Consider the following 17,028-nt stretch of genomic DNA (forward strand, 5'->3'; position numbering starts at 1 on the left):
GAAATAGAAGAATACCGTAGCGGCTCGCAACGCGTAATTACGTTTCCATGGGAAGACTACGGTTTCGAAGTATCTTCAGGAACGCGTAACAGTAGAGGAAAAGTAAGAGTAAAAGTTCTCCGCACGATGGATACACGGAGACCCAGTGTACAGGGAAACGAATTCAGGAAGAATTTCAATACAAGTCCCACACAATTCTTCCCTCCTCTAAGTGGCGTCGGATCTAAAGTTACAAGCATTACTCATACCCCCGGTACAACGTAGGTGAGATTTATCTGCGATGATAAGGAACGATGCGCCCATTGCACACGTGGAAATTCCCGGTAACATTTCGCTGCTGCAAACGGAACGAGCTTCTTCGTCAGAGGTTTAGCACGTTGAATATTTGTTTCTCGTAAAACGGGACCAGCGGTCGGTTCGCAGGCCCCGTGTACCGGTGGTTCATGATCGACGATGGGACAATGACGACACAGCGGCCGCGTCACGATCACGAAATTTCTGTACCCTGGGCCCCGTTACTCGATGATAGGATCGTCTTACGAGCGACCCAACCGCCGTCCACTTCCCATTCCTTCATCATTCGTCTACAACCCGTCTCTGTTCGCCACTCTCAAAGGACCACTTACAAGTAGGTACCAGTATCAAGCACCGTGGTAATTAATCTCGAGATAATTTATTCCAACCACCACGTGACCAGACCAGTCGAATCACCCTCTATTCGTTCCCTCTCTCTCTCTCTGCTTTTATATCGTCGCTCGCTCCGACTCGGACTTTTAACTCGGATTTATCCGGAAAATAAATCTCTCGCGTCTGGGACAGAGATGCGGTTCGAACATTTTATTCGAGTAACACGATTTTCTTCGTCCCTTTAATAAATGCGCTTAAAATATCGAGAACTTGAAACGTTCCACGATTCGACGAATCAATGGGAGGAACAGTTGACGAACAGTCAGAATTCCATACGGAGCGCGTGTCGTGAAATTGTTACACAATAGCTCGTGCAATCAAAAGAGTTGTGTACACAGGCCACGGATACATTATCAATGCGTTCGCGCGGGCGATTTTTTACGCTTTACCACCGCGTTCTCACGCAATCAGTATTCCGGCAGGAAATTCTCCGCGGCTGATTCTTTTCAGTGGGGCGTGCAACCTCGACAAAAGAGACAAAGGGGAGGGTTCTGGCATAGTCTTCCGTGGCACAGTACCTCGGATACGTATATGTATCCTCGGCGACGCGCTTCAGCTTCCCACCGAGTCATTTTTCACTCTTATCGCGCGGCCTTTATTTAAACGCGAATCGAGGGACTCCCAGCGTGTATACCAAAGCGCGCGCGAACGCGGAGGACCGCGCCGTGCCGCTTCCATCCCGATAGAGGGAATCGCGACGATATCCTCGAAACTTTATAACGATATAGGTGGATAAGTGGCTACGAAGAAGTGGGCACCAGCCCACATCCAGTAAAAGTTTCGCGCCCGTTTTGATGGAACCCGAGCAATGGACTAGACCGATACCAAGTTAGCGCTTCTGGTGTCCGAGGGATTTAAACTTTGTTGCGCATACTTTGGATATTACGGGATCTCTGTGTGGCCTTCGTAGTCGCTGGTAGATTCGCGGAGGTCAGAGTGAAACGGGAAATTATTTATCGAACAAATATTCGCGATTCGATGAAAATCGATCGAACAATTTACTCCATCAGGTTGGTTCGCATGTTTTAAATGACTCTAGGTTAGACTCGATTTCGTTTCAACTTTTCACGTTGTCAATTTGGAAGCGTACGTAATACGGTGAAATTCTGCATAGTGATCGAAGAGGATCAGAGGCTTAAATCGGTTTGCCTCGCGACGAATGCGGTTGACAACGCGGACGCAAGGTGCGCGGTCTCGTAAATTTCAAAGTCGTTGCTTCCGGATAGCGTAGAAACGCGAGAAATAGTAGCGGACGAGAGTAGACGCGAGGATAGCTGAAGAAATTCATTAGCATCGAATAGTTTCTGCGAAATGCTTTATCCGTTCATTCCGGTTGTCCGATCAAAACAGTCTCGTTCTACTTGAAACGCGGATCAACGCTGACGCGTACGTGTTTCTCGCTTTAACCGCGCGCCGATACGCGTTAAACGACAAATTGTTTCGTTTCGTACGGGACATTATCCGGCTGCGGTGCATTCCGGAGTTGCAACCATACAGAACGAAAGCTCGGGGGGGAATCACAGAAGCGTTAACGAAAGATCGAGGAAATGATTTCACGATCTGATTGTCCGGTTATTTACTGTCACTCGCCACGTTACGTCGGGTTATTCACCATCGAACCATCCTTGGATAACGGGTCCCAGCCGCATACCAACCGCTGCACCGACGGAACACCATAACGCCGCGCGTGCATAACACCAGCCACCGATGCACAGAGGACCGTTTTGATACGAAACGAAAAAGCACGCGCGGGGGCATCAGCCCCTACCGAGCGATATTAACATTTTGTGCACGTCATCGAGCCACCGCTTCGCGCGCAATCGTCGCACGTAAGTCTTTTTCATCCTTTGATGAGGATGACTCACCCTGTGAATAGGCGGAACGAGTGACATTACGCGACACACCGCGATGCCGGGTTCAAGCGAGGTTCAACTGCGAAAGAATCGCTTTCGACTGTCGCTGTTCACCTACGAGCGGTTAGACGAAACGTCTGATGAATACAGCAACGGAATCTTTTACCATTTTGTTCGACAGTTTTTAAGGACACGTTGTGGCACGAATTCGTTGCCTGCGAACAGACGATATCGCGCGCAGGCTCGCCCTATTCTTGAAAACGGTATATCGCATAAAGTTAATTGCACGGCAGAGGCTGAAGCCGAAGGACGAGCATCACGCGAGGCGACATGCATGCAGGATCGTTTATGTTGGGCGCAGCCATCGATATAACCGCAAAGTCGCGGCTCGGCGCCGCCAGCAGACTACTGTGACAAATTACACATAATTCACGAGTCAATTTCACACACGGCTGTCCCGCCAGCGGAGACACCGCTGTTGAATACGAGCGTACAGGGCTAATTCGAGGAACGAGCGACTTGGACCGTGAACGGAAGTAAACAGGCCATGTAGTAACGACGACACGTATAGATCTTCTTAACGAACGATTGGCAGTTTTGCGGGACGATAACGCTCGGTTAGCTGAACTCGTGCTGTTCGCGAGTCGAGCGACTCGTGTTCCAGTAAACTGGCTAATCTGAATGAGAAGCTCGTGCGATGGTTTCGTTGCACGAACGCGATATCCGAGTGGACGATTTTGCGAGAAAGAGAGCGAAAGCAATGATTACTTAAGCAGTAAAGATAAAAGTAATTTTTGTCATTCTGTTTGGAAGTGTGTCACATGCGAAGGTAATTTTCCGTGGATCGCCAACAATGTGTCAAGAAGCTGGTATTTCTACGCGTCGCGTCTATAACTTATGTACGATGGCGAGGGGAAATTCTTAAGTGGACAAGGTAGAAGTTGTAATGAAATATGTCATCACTTTTGTCTGGGTAGTTTCATTCGCGTGCCAGCTATGAATAATATTACATCATTAATTCAAATTTACTGGGAGAAAAAAACTGAGAGGCGTCGAGTTACCGTTAAAATCTGGAGAGAGATCCGTTAGTTAACTTTTTACACCTGACTGATTCGATATTGGTAATAATCCACTGGATATTGGGATCGTCGCGTTTGCTATGAAACCCATATAAGTCGTGAAAGCGTCTCGCGCGTGTCGTTACGAACGGCGAATCGCAAATCGCCAGTATTTTTTCATCACGGAAATGTCTAACCGAGTCACAGTTTAACGTCGATATTAAATAGAGACACACACCGTAAATTCCACGGATCATAACTGGTTACTAAGTATTATTTGCGATGAAACTTGTATAGACATCCCATTTATGATATCGTCTACCAAGGCGCCAATAAAACGGCGTTACATCATTCTCGTTTATGTAACTGTACCCAGTTACACGAAACCAGTTCCGTCCACTTTGCTCGTGTTGAAGGTTTTCGCTTCTGACCTCGTGACCACGTAATTAAAAATCGGGTTGTTCAAAAGCCATTATCTACATACAGGGTATGTCCGTGAAAATCTACCGGTCCACTCCAAATTACAAGGATTCAAACGTTGGTACTGCGACGCGTGTGCACTTCATAGTTGCACTACGCTAACTGGCTTATCGTTCTCCAACCAGTTTAGCCTAATACTACCCATAAGAGGATTTAATCGATGCACAAAAGGTGTACGTTTTCCGCGTTCGAGAAAAGGAGCAATACATCGTTGGGTCTTGGTAAAAACATGGACCTCAAAACGTAATCCCTTTCGAGCTGTTCACATTACCTTAGCATATCGTTTACGAACGTGAGAGAAACACGACTTGCCCTACTTGCGGTGCAGGGATCATTTTACAAACATCTAGTACAGCAGAAAAGGGGCTCAAAAGTCCTTACCCTCGTTTCAATTAACCTCTACCTAATAAGTATAGAATCGCCTCTCTCACCATAAATTTCAATAAATACTGGACACTAACGGATATCAAGGATACCATCATTTACTTTAATGCAAATCTCCTGTCCGCATAATCTCTGCAATAATTCGAGGATTCGCGTCAGTATATGTGTGTCTGGTGTCGCGAAACGATGACTATTGCCTGTCGAGCGGTGTCGCAGCACCGTTGAATACCTAAAAAGTCCACGCACTGGATTCCAAACAACCGTGGGAAGTATATACCGTGGGCCTGATGCCTTTCGAATATTAAATAGCCCGCGGGCAGCTACGGCAGGTATGCGCGAACGCGGACGTGCAGAAGGTGGGCAGGTAGTCCACCCGATCGCCCGGAACCAAAGCGTTAATGCGTTCGTTGTCGCAATACGGGTGCCCGCGGCTCGGGTTAAGGACACGTGCGGTAACGTGTGCGTGCGAACACGCGTGTATCACTCGCGCCCGCGGATCGAGGTAAGTAAGGCGTTCGTAAGCGAATACCTTCCGCGTACGCTCCCATCGCGGTGGTATACGTTCACTCCTCTGATGTCCTCAAACCTACTGGCTACCAATACCACGACATGGACGAATACTGGACTGAAGGGGAGAGAGAGAAAGAGAGAGGGAGAGCTGAGATCATTCGTGTCCGACGGAATTTATGGGGTCCGTTCGAACAGCACCGTTACAGCTTGCTGCTGAATTTGCATAGAGTCGAGCGCTAATAGTCGGAGATAACCGAGACAGGAAGAGACACTTCCGACGATCGCCGGAGAAGACGACGCCTTCGTGCCACGCGAGCTTCGTGTCCCGCGCGCGTTTTAAGAGGATCCTCAGGACGCTCCGTCGAAGGGGGATGATCGTGATTTCTTTCCTCTCGACTAGCTCCCATGGCCTGAGAGAATGTAGGGCCCAGCGAGAGCGAGGCTGCGTGATATTTATTGGAAATTTTCATGGGACAGCCTAATACCTTTCACTTTCTACCGGTCGTTGCGTCGATTATGAACGAAGATACGCGAAACGGGCGAAGAGGGTTCGGTAACGCGTTGTTACACGCAAACGAGGAAACTTTCTCCATCGATATCTATTCATAGAGGATTTCTAGGAGAGAACGTCCGTTGGATCGCGACACGCAAAAAGGTAGAGAAAAACTGGAGAGGTCTATCAATTATACGTTTCATTTGTGCTTCAGCGGTTACAAACGACAGCCAGAGAAGCGGTCGAGTCATCGTCCTCGAAGCAAATCTCTGAATGCTTCCGAATCGGTTAATACCGAAGTAGCATAGTCACTCGGGGTGGTCAGAGGTCACTGACGGTCGTGAGGATACAACCAGTAGTCATTGGCTTCGTCATACCTGACCGGTTGACTATTTATCTCGTCCCACGACCACAGGCGGTAGCCAATTGTGCTCGATAAAGCGTATTAAACGGCCTGACGTCGGAATTACTGAGCCGACAAATATAAGAAGATCACGTCACTAACAAATCTGCTAACACATCGTTAAACAATGACGCGTACAATTGATGCGCGCGTATGCAAATACCGAACCGTTTATAGAACCGCACAAAAGGGAGTGGAGCCCTTTCAGTGGTGAATCACCCCGAGATAAGGCTTCTATTCATAGCCTGACGAGCACGGGTATATTCATACCTTTGTATCAAAGAGGTAATAAGAAACATGGTACTGGGAAAAGAGAATTCGACATCTGTCAAAATCGTTTCTCTTCCCATTGCCATTCGACGACGATATTATACCCTGTACTACTTAATATTTCGATGTACCTCAAAAGCTTGCAAGCTACTTCGGTATTCCGTTTGTCAAGTCTGTTAATCGTCCTAGAAGCTTGTAAAATCTATCGAACATCCGCTGAACGCGCCAAACTGGAATGGACACTATAAATAACCGAAAGGCTTGAGCCGGTAATACGTACGCTCATCGATTCCATCAAGCCGACTCGGCAACCTTTTCCTCGGGCTGGTCTTCTCTTTCGAGAGCAAAAAGTCGACCAGCCGGTGGGGGCAAAATCACATGGCAACGAGCATATTCAATTGACAGGGCGTGCGTGCACGAAGTGCGAACAGTTTCCGGCGGAGAAACGAAAGTAATTACGTTATTGGACCGCTCTTCTGTTCAGTCGTGCAGATCTGGTCGCGTGCTCGTGACTCAGCTCTCCCCGGTGTCGTGCTCGAACGGCCCTGTTTGCATACCCCGCGTTCACTTATATAGAGACCGTAGACTAGGCGTGGTGGGTTTCGTGTATTAAATTCTTGCCAAGCCTGATGGGGTGCCCCGTGCATGCACGCAAATTAGAAACATACCACCAGAGATAGACGGCCCTCGCGCCCCGTGGAACGTACACCGGGCCTCTGACGACATTACGCGGCCTGAAAAAGTGACGAGCCAGCTACCGTGGCGACCCTCCGCCTCCCTCGACTCCTCACCCTGCCGCGGTTACGTATTTACGACAATTACGCGCCCCTGAAATGCATATTTTCGCGTCGTACCAAGATGGACGCGCGCTGCACGGTTCATCGCGTCCTCGTTACGTCCCACGGCTCGTTACGTCGCGTTAATCTCGTTACGATTACCGTGACCAGACATCGTTCGCCGGGATAACGAACGCACGCGGCACTCCGTTGAATTTTTTTTTCAACGCGGCGAGGGTTAGTCAATTGGACGGAGAAGATTGCGACATCGAACATTTCGAGAGGAATCAGACGGGGTGACAGTTTTGAAAGTAAAATTTGAAAGGCACGCGAGGGTGCGTCCGTAGATTGAGAGGGAAGGGGAGAAGGAAAAGTGGTCGTGACGAGGAGGACACGCGCGACAGTCGAGGGACGTTAAAAGTACGAATGCATTCAATTCCTCGAATTGCATCACTGTCTGCCGAACAGACGAGAAGGCGGAGAAAAAGGGGGCCTCTGTCGAGTGCAAAGGGCGATTGAAAATGTTGGCGCCGTTTCAACGAGGAGACTTTTCTTATTCCGGCTTCGCGTACATGCTAAACTACCCCGTCGACCAAAATATTAGTTTCACAGTGAAATTCAAGCAGGGCGTAACATCGCGCGCTCCAATACGGTGACAATGTTTTTTTTTTTCATACGGGAGCCCAGTTTCGAAGTTCGTCAGGCTCGCGAGAAAAATCTCGCATTCGAATAAGTCGGGAGGAGAGGTGAAAAATCGGCGGTAAAAACGCGAGTAACGAGTAAACGTTAAACGGGGGAAGGAAGAAATCGGTTTCATTACGTCGGTTGAAAGTCTAATTGCTCGCGAGCGTTGCGCTGAATTCCACCGAACTCGAGCAACCCCGAGGAAGGAAAGAAATGAAAATAATCGGAGCATCGCGCATGCCTCCCCGTCTCCTCGATAATCGCGTAACGATTAGAAAGCGGGGGTGGACGGGGTTGATTGCGGGGTCGATCCGTTCGTTGCGCGTTCACCCACCTTATTTGTCGCGTCTCCGTTCCACGGGTGGCTGAAAGCACTCGTGAAAGCGAGCACAATTACGCAACGTCCGGTCGGTGGCTACTTGAAAAACTGTGACTTTACACGGCACGTTAAGCCCGTGTAACGACCGCCCGTAATTATGCGCCGGGAAAAGAATGTACAAATACGCAGTGGTATCTTGTACAGGGTGGTTCAGCGACGGTGGTAGCTGGATAACAAAAATATTTAAATCGTCGAAACGAAGGGGAAAGTGAAAATCGTTCGACTCGACAATCAGCCTAGGAATTAAAAGAATTTCTCGATACATACGTGCCCAACGATTTTGCGCGTGGCGGTGGTTCGAACGGCATATAAAAATATATCGCCAAGAATTGTAAATGAAAAAAGTATTCGCGAATTCTTAGCGTGTGTAAATGCAACGGTTGCGTGATTGCATATGTACGAGCGGACTTCCTGTGAAAGCCATTTATTCGAATGTATCTATGGACATAGAAGGGGACATACACGTGTATACACGTTTTGTATAAACGCGTTACGTCGTGTACGTAATCTATATATAACATTTGAAAACAGGCTGCAACAACGATAAGCGTATAATATGCCGGCGTTACGTTTTTCATAAGGCAAACAGGTATAATTACGCTTGTTTCCTTTGACCAGTTATATGGTCTATAATTCAAGACGATTCAAGGCTGAATTAACTTAAAAGTTAAAGCGGCAATTAGATAGCATAATTTAATAATTATCTGTGGTAGTTAGGTCGGTGTTGTTAAGCACATTTGCGGGCAGTAAAACCCTTCGCGAGTAATTACTAGATACAAGAAGCGTGAAGAAAAAATCCAATCATTTATTGAATAGCGCGGGTCTTGGTGTTCAATTTGCAGTAATACGCGGTCACGCCGTTTCCCTTGCTTCGTTGAGTGTGAAGGTCTGATACGGGCGGTGGTGTAATTCTATAGGATGCAGCCTTCGCTCGTATTTAATTAGAGTACCCTGGCCGTTTATTAATCACTCGTACTTTCGTCCTTTTCTTTCCGCTCGCATAATTTATCGCTATATAACGCAAAGGTTTGAATAGTTTCGGGATAAAGGAGATAGATGCGCGAGATTAGATAGCAGATTCTATCCTTGGGGTGTTTAGCGGACCACCCTGTATCGGAATGCAGAGCGCGAGAACGGGCGTTGAAAGGGCGCACGTAAGAATGGAATTTCATTGGCTTTGTTCGCGGAAGGAAGTCGGAGTCGGAGGATGGCATGGGGAAATAAAAGTCGGTTCGATGCAGAAAATGCGAAGGAGGATGGTGGGGGGTGGTGTGGATAGAGAGAGAACCGAAGATTATACATCAAGTTCACCGCGACGAACGGATCGGAGCGGGGCGGCACACGCTTGGTAGGTTGCCGACGCCACTTGAGGTTGAATCCTATCTAAATGCGCCTCGTATATCAGAAATCGAACTGTTCCACGGTACGTTGGTACACAGGCGGTTTACTTGCATCATTTTGTGCGATCGCCGTTCCGTAATACCGACGCTGCAGATGCGCCCCGGACCGTTCCACATTTCCCTCGACGTCGTGACAACCTACACGTGGAAGTTTCCTTTCCGTACTTCCTCGAGCCGGCTCACTGGGAATCTCTGTGTTTTAGTATGAAATGATGTTAGCGCGCCGCGGTGGAACGGTGCGCCGGTCGATAAATCTCTGCCAGATTTATAGCGATATAAAGCTATTTCGTTCTCTTAAGTACGGAGGCACGTACTTCCGCGGCGGACGATTTTTCCAGGAGAGGAGCTCTAACGACGAGACGCCGGGACGAATATCCTGCCGATAGAACCGAACTTGATACGTTTTACTCTGAAAACGAACACGTTAATCCCCCGCGCTCTCCCCCCACGGTTCGAACAGAAATTAACAGATTTATGACTGCGCGCAATCTTCCCTGGAATCTGCATCCCACGGCCGAAGAAATGAAAGCAGAAGGTAAAGGCGAGCTGGCCTAGCGCCAGAATGTCGTGCTTTCAGAGATTGGCAGTTTCGGTTCGACACGTTTATTGTTTTATTTCCTTTCATACGTTCACCGTGCAATTTGTATTCCGCTCGTTGATAGATGGCGCGATCCCTCGCGCGACAAGATTTCCTGCGATCGAAAGAACCGACACGCGTACCGCCAACGATTTCGCTATCCAAATTGCTCGATGAAAATACTTGCGGATTTAATCGTCGTAAGCGTCAACTGTATCGTGATAAAGTTCAATTCTCTTGGAGGAATTAGTCTTCCCCGGTACGGTTAACGACCGGTATTTATCACGCATTTGGGCGTTCAGGTATTCCAACAGTAGTTTGCGGTGCGGTCGGTACGGGAACGATATTTTTCATAGCGAAACGAGCGAGGCGGAAGGTAGTTGGTTAAACGAACGGTGAAAAATACGGAACGATAGCACCGGTCAATACCACAGCCTACGTGTGACGCTTCTTTCCGCAGTCCAGGTAGAAAGGCTCGTCCGCGGAAACTATGGAATCGATTCGGGCACTGATTGCTTGCCAGGACCACTTCCATGTTAACTAAGTGGCTCTGTAATTGATAAATCGTGTCGACAGAAAATCACAGTCACCACGAATTTTTAATTAACCGCTCGGATTCTGATGTAGGAGAGATCGCGATAACGCGAATAATTAAGAGGAACCGTATTCCAAACCTCTCGACATTTTCCACCGTGATTTCTTCGGTCGCGAGTAACGTTGGAATAAAAATTCCTTACTCGACTCGCGCGGAAGTTCGCGGCAAACATTTATATCGTACCGTTTCCACCCGCGACCGAAAGTCCGCGCGGCGTTCCGCCGAGCGAAGATGCCCGGGTACGTTTTCAGAGCACAATAGAGGCGAGCAATGCGAGAAACAATGCGCGAAAGAAAAACTCGCCCGATAAAATTCCATCCTGTTCGTACCTGTAAAATGTTTACGATCCGACGGTGCTCCATTATCTGGTAATGCTACCGCATTATAATGAGTAAATGGTACCTGTCTTCTGCATATAGGCCCCCGGAAGTGGCCGCTGATTACTGTAATGCGCTTACCCCTCGGCCCGTAACGAGTAAGATCTTCCTACTATTCAGCGTTCCACGAATGATTCGACATCGTAGATCGCGTCGAACCCCGCAGAACGAAGGAACGTTCATTTACGTTGCGGTTACCGTTGCGGTCTCTCACCGGTCATTAAAATTACCCATAGTCATTAGCCCGCGAAGCCTTCCAGAAGCTGGTAATTGAATATCTTTAGCGCCTGCCAGGAGATCGATGTTCCGTGTTTTCGCGAGGCTGTTACCTCGTTACTACCGCGTCTGAGCCGCGTCTCCTTCGCCGGTAGCTAAAACTTTTCAACGAATCTCAGGATCGAACACGCCCCCGCCGCCGACCGCGTCTGTCAACCGGCTCGAGATTAATTATGATTTCGAGGCAGGGCCGCGGAAATTATTCCGCCACTTAACGCGGTCTACCCCCATCCACGGATCGACAGGGAAAGAATAACGAGCTCTCTCGGCTCCGAGACACTTTCGTCGCCCGTCGGGGTAACAGGCATTGATTGGCATCAATTTCGTCGCCTTCGAAACTTCGATTAGGACGCTGGCGACTAGAGGATACCGCTATCCGTTCCGTGGAATTCCCAACTCTCTCTCTCTCACTCTCTCTCTCTCTCTCTCGTAAAATCCGCTTATCTATATCCGCGTGACTCGATGTTCAGCGGTCGCGTAGATAGAAAAATGTACGAGCTAACACGAGTGTCTGTTGTTATTCTAGGTGCGCTCTCGCAATCCCAGTTTCCGGTATTCACTATCTACGCTCAGAAGAGCTGCTTGGCTGTGAAACCATGCGAACGTGCCTGGTGCATCGACAGGGTCCAGGGACATCGTCTTCAGGGCCACACGCGAAGAACTATGAATGCGTCCTCGCGACAGCACTGCCTGGAGCTCTGTTTAGGCGAGAGGGAATTCCTGTGCCGGTGAGTATCAACGTGGCTATTTTTCGTTTGCTGCATCGCGAATCCTATTCAACGGACGGGTCGTTTTCCGGCGACCTGGTTCTTTTTCCTCTTGGCCGCGGCCAGACACGATATCCGCCGCCGTAGAGAAGGCAGGGGGACGCACTCGTCCCCGAGATTCGTCGCGAATCGACACACACACACACACACACACACGCGCGAACGCTGCTACGTTCATCTCTGCTTTCCCGTCGTCCTCCTTCGAGTAGGTCTTCGTGAATCGAAGGCACCTCTACACGCTCCGGTGCGTTTTCCAGTTATTGGATTCCTCGATCGGGGGAGGACGTTACATCACGCTCCTACAGACTCTTGAGTGTTTCTTGGTCATGAAGCGGCCGTCCCCGGCGTTTCATACGAGCTGAAACACCGGACGGAACAGGCGAATCCTTCTGGAAAAGTTGCAGAGAAATAGCTCCGGGCCACCCAGATTCATCGTATGTTTGTCATTTCACGTCGCACGGCTATTTACGAGCGACTCCAGCCTATATATTCTACCCCCTATCCTCGACTCTATTTAAATATCTCTGTCCCGCTTCCCCGCGTTCCCTGCTCCGATGCTGGCAATGTTTTTCATTGCTGTCATTTCGCGTACGCTCGAGGAGCGCATCGGAAGAGCGCTTTGATCGTGGCCAGGCTAATTATGCTTGCGTCACTGCGCTGTCCTTACCGTGGAGGGGCCGCGGAAAAGAAACCTGGCGCAGAGGAGCAAAAAAATTGCCCCGATAGACGCGATATCGTACTGAAACGGCAATTATATCGAAAATGACGCGTCACCTTTGGAAAAATGCTTCGTCGACAAGCTTCCGGGTCACGAGTCTTCGCTTTAAATTATAATTAAGCCCGTTGCTTCTAGTCGATTCGACTTTTCTTCCGCATTGATAGATACCGGGAGTCCAGTTACCGTCTTAGCTTCAGAAACCTGTTAACTGTACGCTGGTTCGTTTTATTTGCTAATATCTGAGAACGTTTCGTAATTAGATAGATGCGCTGCCGCGATGACGCGTATTAAAACGTTTTCGTTACAGTTTCCTGTGACGCGCGAACCACGAGAACCGGGAAAATTCGTAATCTCGTGGATCGCTTTATTCTCGCGTCGTTCCCGTTTGATATTCTCAGTGGAAGAAATTGATTCCACCAGTCTCATCTTATCTCGAATTTAGCGCTCGCGATAAGCGCAGATCTCGTCCCGTTATCTCGCGGGTACGGTTTTTTTACACGCGTGTGAATTGTTGATCGTATCTCCCCTGTATCGCTAAAACTATCGTTCCTCTTTCAGTCGCGCAATTTTCATTCCATCTCTTGTAACAGTCCCCGCTTTATGCGACGTTATTTATTCAGTCCCGCTGCCGTGGGCGCCAAAGTACGGGTCGTTCTAATCGAACGTTCGTAGAGTATATAAAAATCTAAACGATCTTGAAGTTGGAAGTATCGTAGTCTACAAAATGACAACAGAAGGCAAGCGAGACGACGGATCAAAGGGAATACTCTATGGTTTCAATTATACTCCATCGGTCCATTTTACTAACCCGATTTTTCTAACCGTTGAAGTGCACGAATTTTCTCTGGCGCACAATAATCCCATCTTTGATTCCCTTTGTAAAATCGTTCATTCTTCCGCGTTCGCGAGGAGTTCCAAATCGAACGGATGAAATAGTCAGAGCGGATGAAATATTCGAAACGTTCGGAAAAATTGCAAAATTCTACTAGACTATTAAATTACATGCATAAATTACGCGACGCTTGGAAATTTAACGGGGAACGTCGCAAATATTGGTACAAGCCTCAAACCCTCGAGCGCATAACATCTCGTTCGAAAGAATGCCGTGGCGATTTCGCGTGCTTCGCGCGTAAAATGAATCCCGCGGCGCAAAGTGTGCACCGGCGTCGCAACGTTCGAATGAACCGGTATAAATTCCCCGGTAGCAGCCGTGCGACGAAGGTTAATTAATAAATAACCGTGTCATAATCGTGACGGGCAGGCAAGCAACGCGTCGTTCCATAAACTAGCCATAAACGGGACAGCGAAGCGCTGAAACGTATCACGGGCAGAAGCTTTGGTTCGCGTCGGTGATTACCGCCAGGGTCTCGAGGGACATCGGTTTAAGGAATTTCATTTATTTTCCCGTATTGGTCGCGTGAAATATCGACGTCCGGCTGGAGTATGCGGAAGCGAGCTTGGCTACCCGTAGCAGGGCGGAAAGTTTCTTCCGATTTGGATGGAAACCGGCGCGGCGGTGGAACGCGCGTTTATGCGATATCACGGCGACGCGTCAAGCCTCTCGCATTCGCGAGCACGGTATGCAGCGTGCACGTGCACACCTCGAAAGCACCTAAGCGAAAGGTCTCTACCATCTGGTCGGTCGCGACGACCCTCGAGCTTCGCTTCGACCCGAGGCAGGGTCGAGAGGTCTTTGCCCAAGCGGAACCGTATCAAAAGTGGCATAGCTGCGCGTCCGTGTCCGGGAAACTGTGGAAAGGGGAGCAGCAAAGATTTCATCTTCGTAGAAGCGAATCAACTTCCGGATCGAACACTCCCACGTAGCTCGCGGGGTCCGCCTCTCTCTCTCTCTCTCTCTCTCTCTGTCATTACCGATATCCGCTTTGTGTTCTACCTCGCTGTTAACCTGTCGTCTGTTGACCCTACGCGCGACTCGCAAAAGACATGCATAAGCGGCGCTCTTTCATAGTTTCGTTTCGGCATTTAGAATCATTTATGCCTGGTTGTCTTTTGTATTCAAACCCCGGGGATTGTTTGACGCTGGCTCATGTTTAATGCATCGCCGCGGTATGCTGATACCGGCCTAATGCAGCCATCGATCAAAACTGATAGTTGCGCGAGGGCATCGTGCGAGAGAACACTTGCCCGAGTTGGATCCTGTTCGATCCGGAACGGGTTCCCACTTTTTTTCACGCGCTCGCCCTCGAATTATCGTAACGCTCGCGAATTGGAAATCTCCGCGGTCGTACCGGACGACGTCTAGTCGGAGGGAGAGCCCAAGCAACGGCCCAAGGAACCTGAGGTACGAAGGGTCGGTTCGTCGTCACGCTCGCCGCTCGAAACACGGAAGAGATAACGAGGAGGAAGCGAACGTCTCTATTAAAAGTGGCGAGACCCTTGGACAAGGGCAAGGCCCGCGTCCACGGGTAATCGAGGGGAGAGCCACCAGAGAACGGCGTTGTTGCGCAACGATACGTGCGTGCGGGCCTGAAGTGGGTCGTCTTCGAGCGCAGAGTCCGCGGTTTCTAAGGGATCCCCGGTGTAGATCGCATTAACATTCCATGGGAACGGTATTTCCTCCGCGCAATCGGCTGATTAGGCGTCCGCGGGTCTGACTAGCATCGCGTCCCGGCTTCTCCCGCGTGATTGCCTCGGTTTTCAGCCAACGGATCCACTTGACGCCGCTACATTTCACCGCGCGAGCGAAATTCACCTCGCCTCCATTCCGCCGGTACGAATGGAAAAAGTTCGTGACCTTATCAACCGCGTGCACCGCTACGTTCTATTAGTCACGATCGAATAAAGCCATCCGTGTCCTCCATAAGAATTTCGACTCACCGCGAACCGTTCGAGCGATGCATATTTACCGATTGTAAATTTAGAAAGTCACCGAGCTGCGGCTCAAAACGAACTAAATACCGCCAGGGCGATCGTATACTCAACAGCGAATTCGTCGCGTTTTATCAGTTGGAGCATATTTGAAACGTGCGTTGTTGAGTCAAGGCTCAGCGTGGTGCCCGCTATTGGAAACGGAAACGGCGAACGGAAATAATATTAATTGCCACGTTTGTCGTTACGATTCATCATCGGGCCCGGCTCAAGGGAAACTAACGAACCGAATGGATCGGTTTAATCATTCAATCTCGTGACAAGATCCCCCGGCAGAACGTCGGACTCTCTGTACGCGCGAAGTGTACAAATAACGCAACGAAGCGTTGAACTGGCAAAGCCGATCCAGTCCGAACTACGGCTCTCCGATCTCAAAATGTCAGCGACTTGTTACGAGGGGGAACAGGAAAAATTGTAAAGTGTTCGAGAGCCGCGACAAACGATCGAGCGCGGACTTGTGCGCACCGAGTCGAGGAGAGAAAAGAAAAATGAGAACGGGTTGGAGAGTAAAGGATAAAGGAGCGACGAAGGGTAGAGAGAATCGAGAGGTCGATCAAAAGCGAATCGGTCGTGACGCAACCGATCGTTGCGCTCGGGTCTCTCCGCGTTCGGCTTAGCCGCAGAAGAGATGGGTTATTATTGGCGGCGCGGCGTATCGGCGTTCCTTGTTACCAGGTAATGAGTTTATTGTTTAAGAATCACGCCGCAGTTACACGTGCTGCAATCAATTACAATAATGTAATATAATCGTAGCAAGGTCCCGCGGCGCGCACCGGTATAACGAGGTTCCTTCTCTAATGAGAGGATTGCTGGCGGTTCGAGTTAAGCTTCGACGTAGGTAACGTTCGCCCCGACCACGGGACCGAAACGATGTGCGAGCTGTGCGCGCTGAATCGCTGAGGTATTCTTAAGCTACGTGCATTCCCAGGTAGAGTAACCCGACCGAGATGGAGCCGGAAAGAAACGTCGGTGGCGTTGCTCAACTGTATATCAACGTCGCCGTCGTCGCGCGTACCCAAAAAGGAGCAACGGCTGAGGGGAGGGGGGAAACTTGAATTCAGTTTCAGCAGCGTCGCGACGAGATAAAAAGTTGAAAGTTCGTTTCCAGCCGAAATTACGCCGGAGAGGGCAGCTTAGGAGGGCCGCGTAAGAAGCTATTAACTTGTAGCGCGAAACAGTTTCGGAAAGAAAATTCGCCAAGCCGCGAAACTTCCACTTATCCAGTCCCAGATATTCAGACGCGGTTTCCACGGGAACACGCTCGCCGTGGAACAGGTTTAATCGCCCTCGAAACTCTAACGGACCGTTACCGGCGTATATTTACCGAGCCGACGATGTCCGATGTCGACTCCAATCGAGTTTCTCGACCGGATAAATTACAATTTTCAGAGCCGCCGCGGGGGACGCGGTTGCGAGTGCGCGAAAGTGGCAAATAACGAGCGAAACGACCTC

General features: G+C 49.4%; 2 protein-coding genes across 3 annotated transcripts in view; one reads left to right on the forward strand and one right to left on the reverse strand.

Moving 5' to 3' along the window:
- The window catches only part of Atg16 (Autophagy-related 16), a 392,813-nt gene that overhangs the window by 156,929 nt on the left and 218,856 nt on the right, over positions 1 to 17,028 (reverse strand). The gene's annotated exons all lie outside the window — the stretch shown is intronic.
- Neo (ZP and PAN domain-containing protein neyo) overlaps positions 1 to 17,028 on the forward strand; it is a 60,871-nt gene that overhangs the window by 5,438 nt on the left and 38,405 nt on the right. Inside the window, exon 3 of the mRNA XM_076893918.1 lies at positions 11,729 to 11,930. Within this exon, the coding sequence (XP_076750033.1) occupies positions 11,729 to 11,930 (202 nt within the window). The remainder of the gene's footprint in view (positions 1 to 11,728; positions 11,931 to 17,028) is intronic.

This window comes from Xylocopa sonorina, chromosome 1 (genome assembly GCF_050948175.1).
Source record: "Xylocopa sonorina isolate GNS202 chromosome 1, iyXylSono1_principal, whole genome shotgun sequence".
Classification (NCBI taxonomy): Eukaryota; Metazoa; Arthropoda; class Insecta; order Hymenoptera; family Apidae; genus Xylocopa; species Xylocopa sonorina.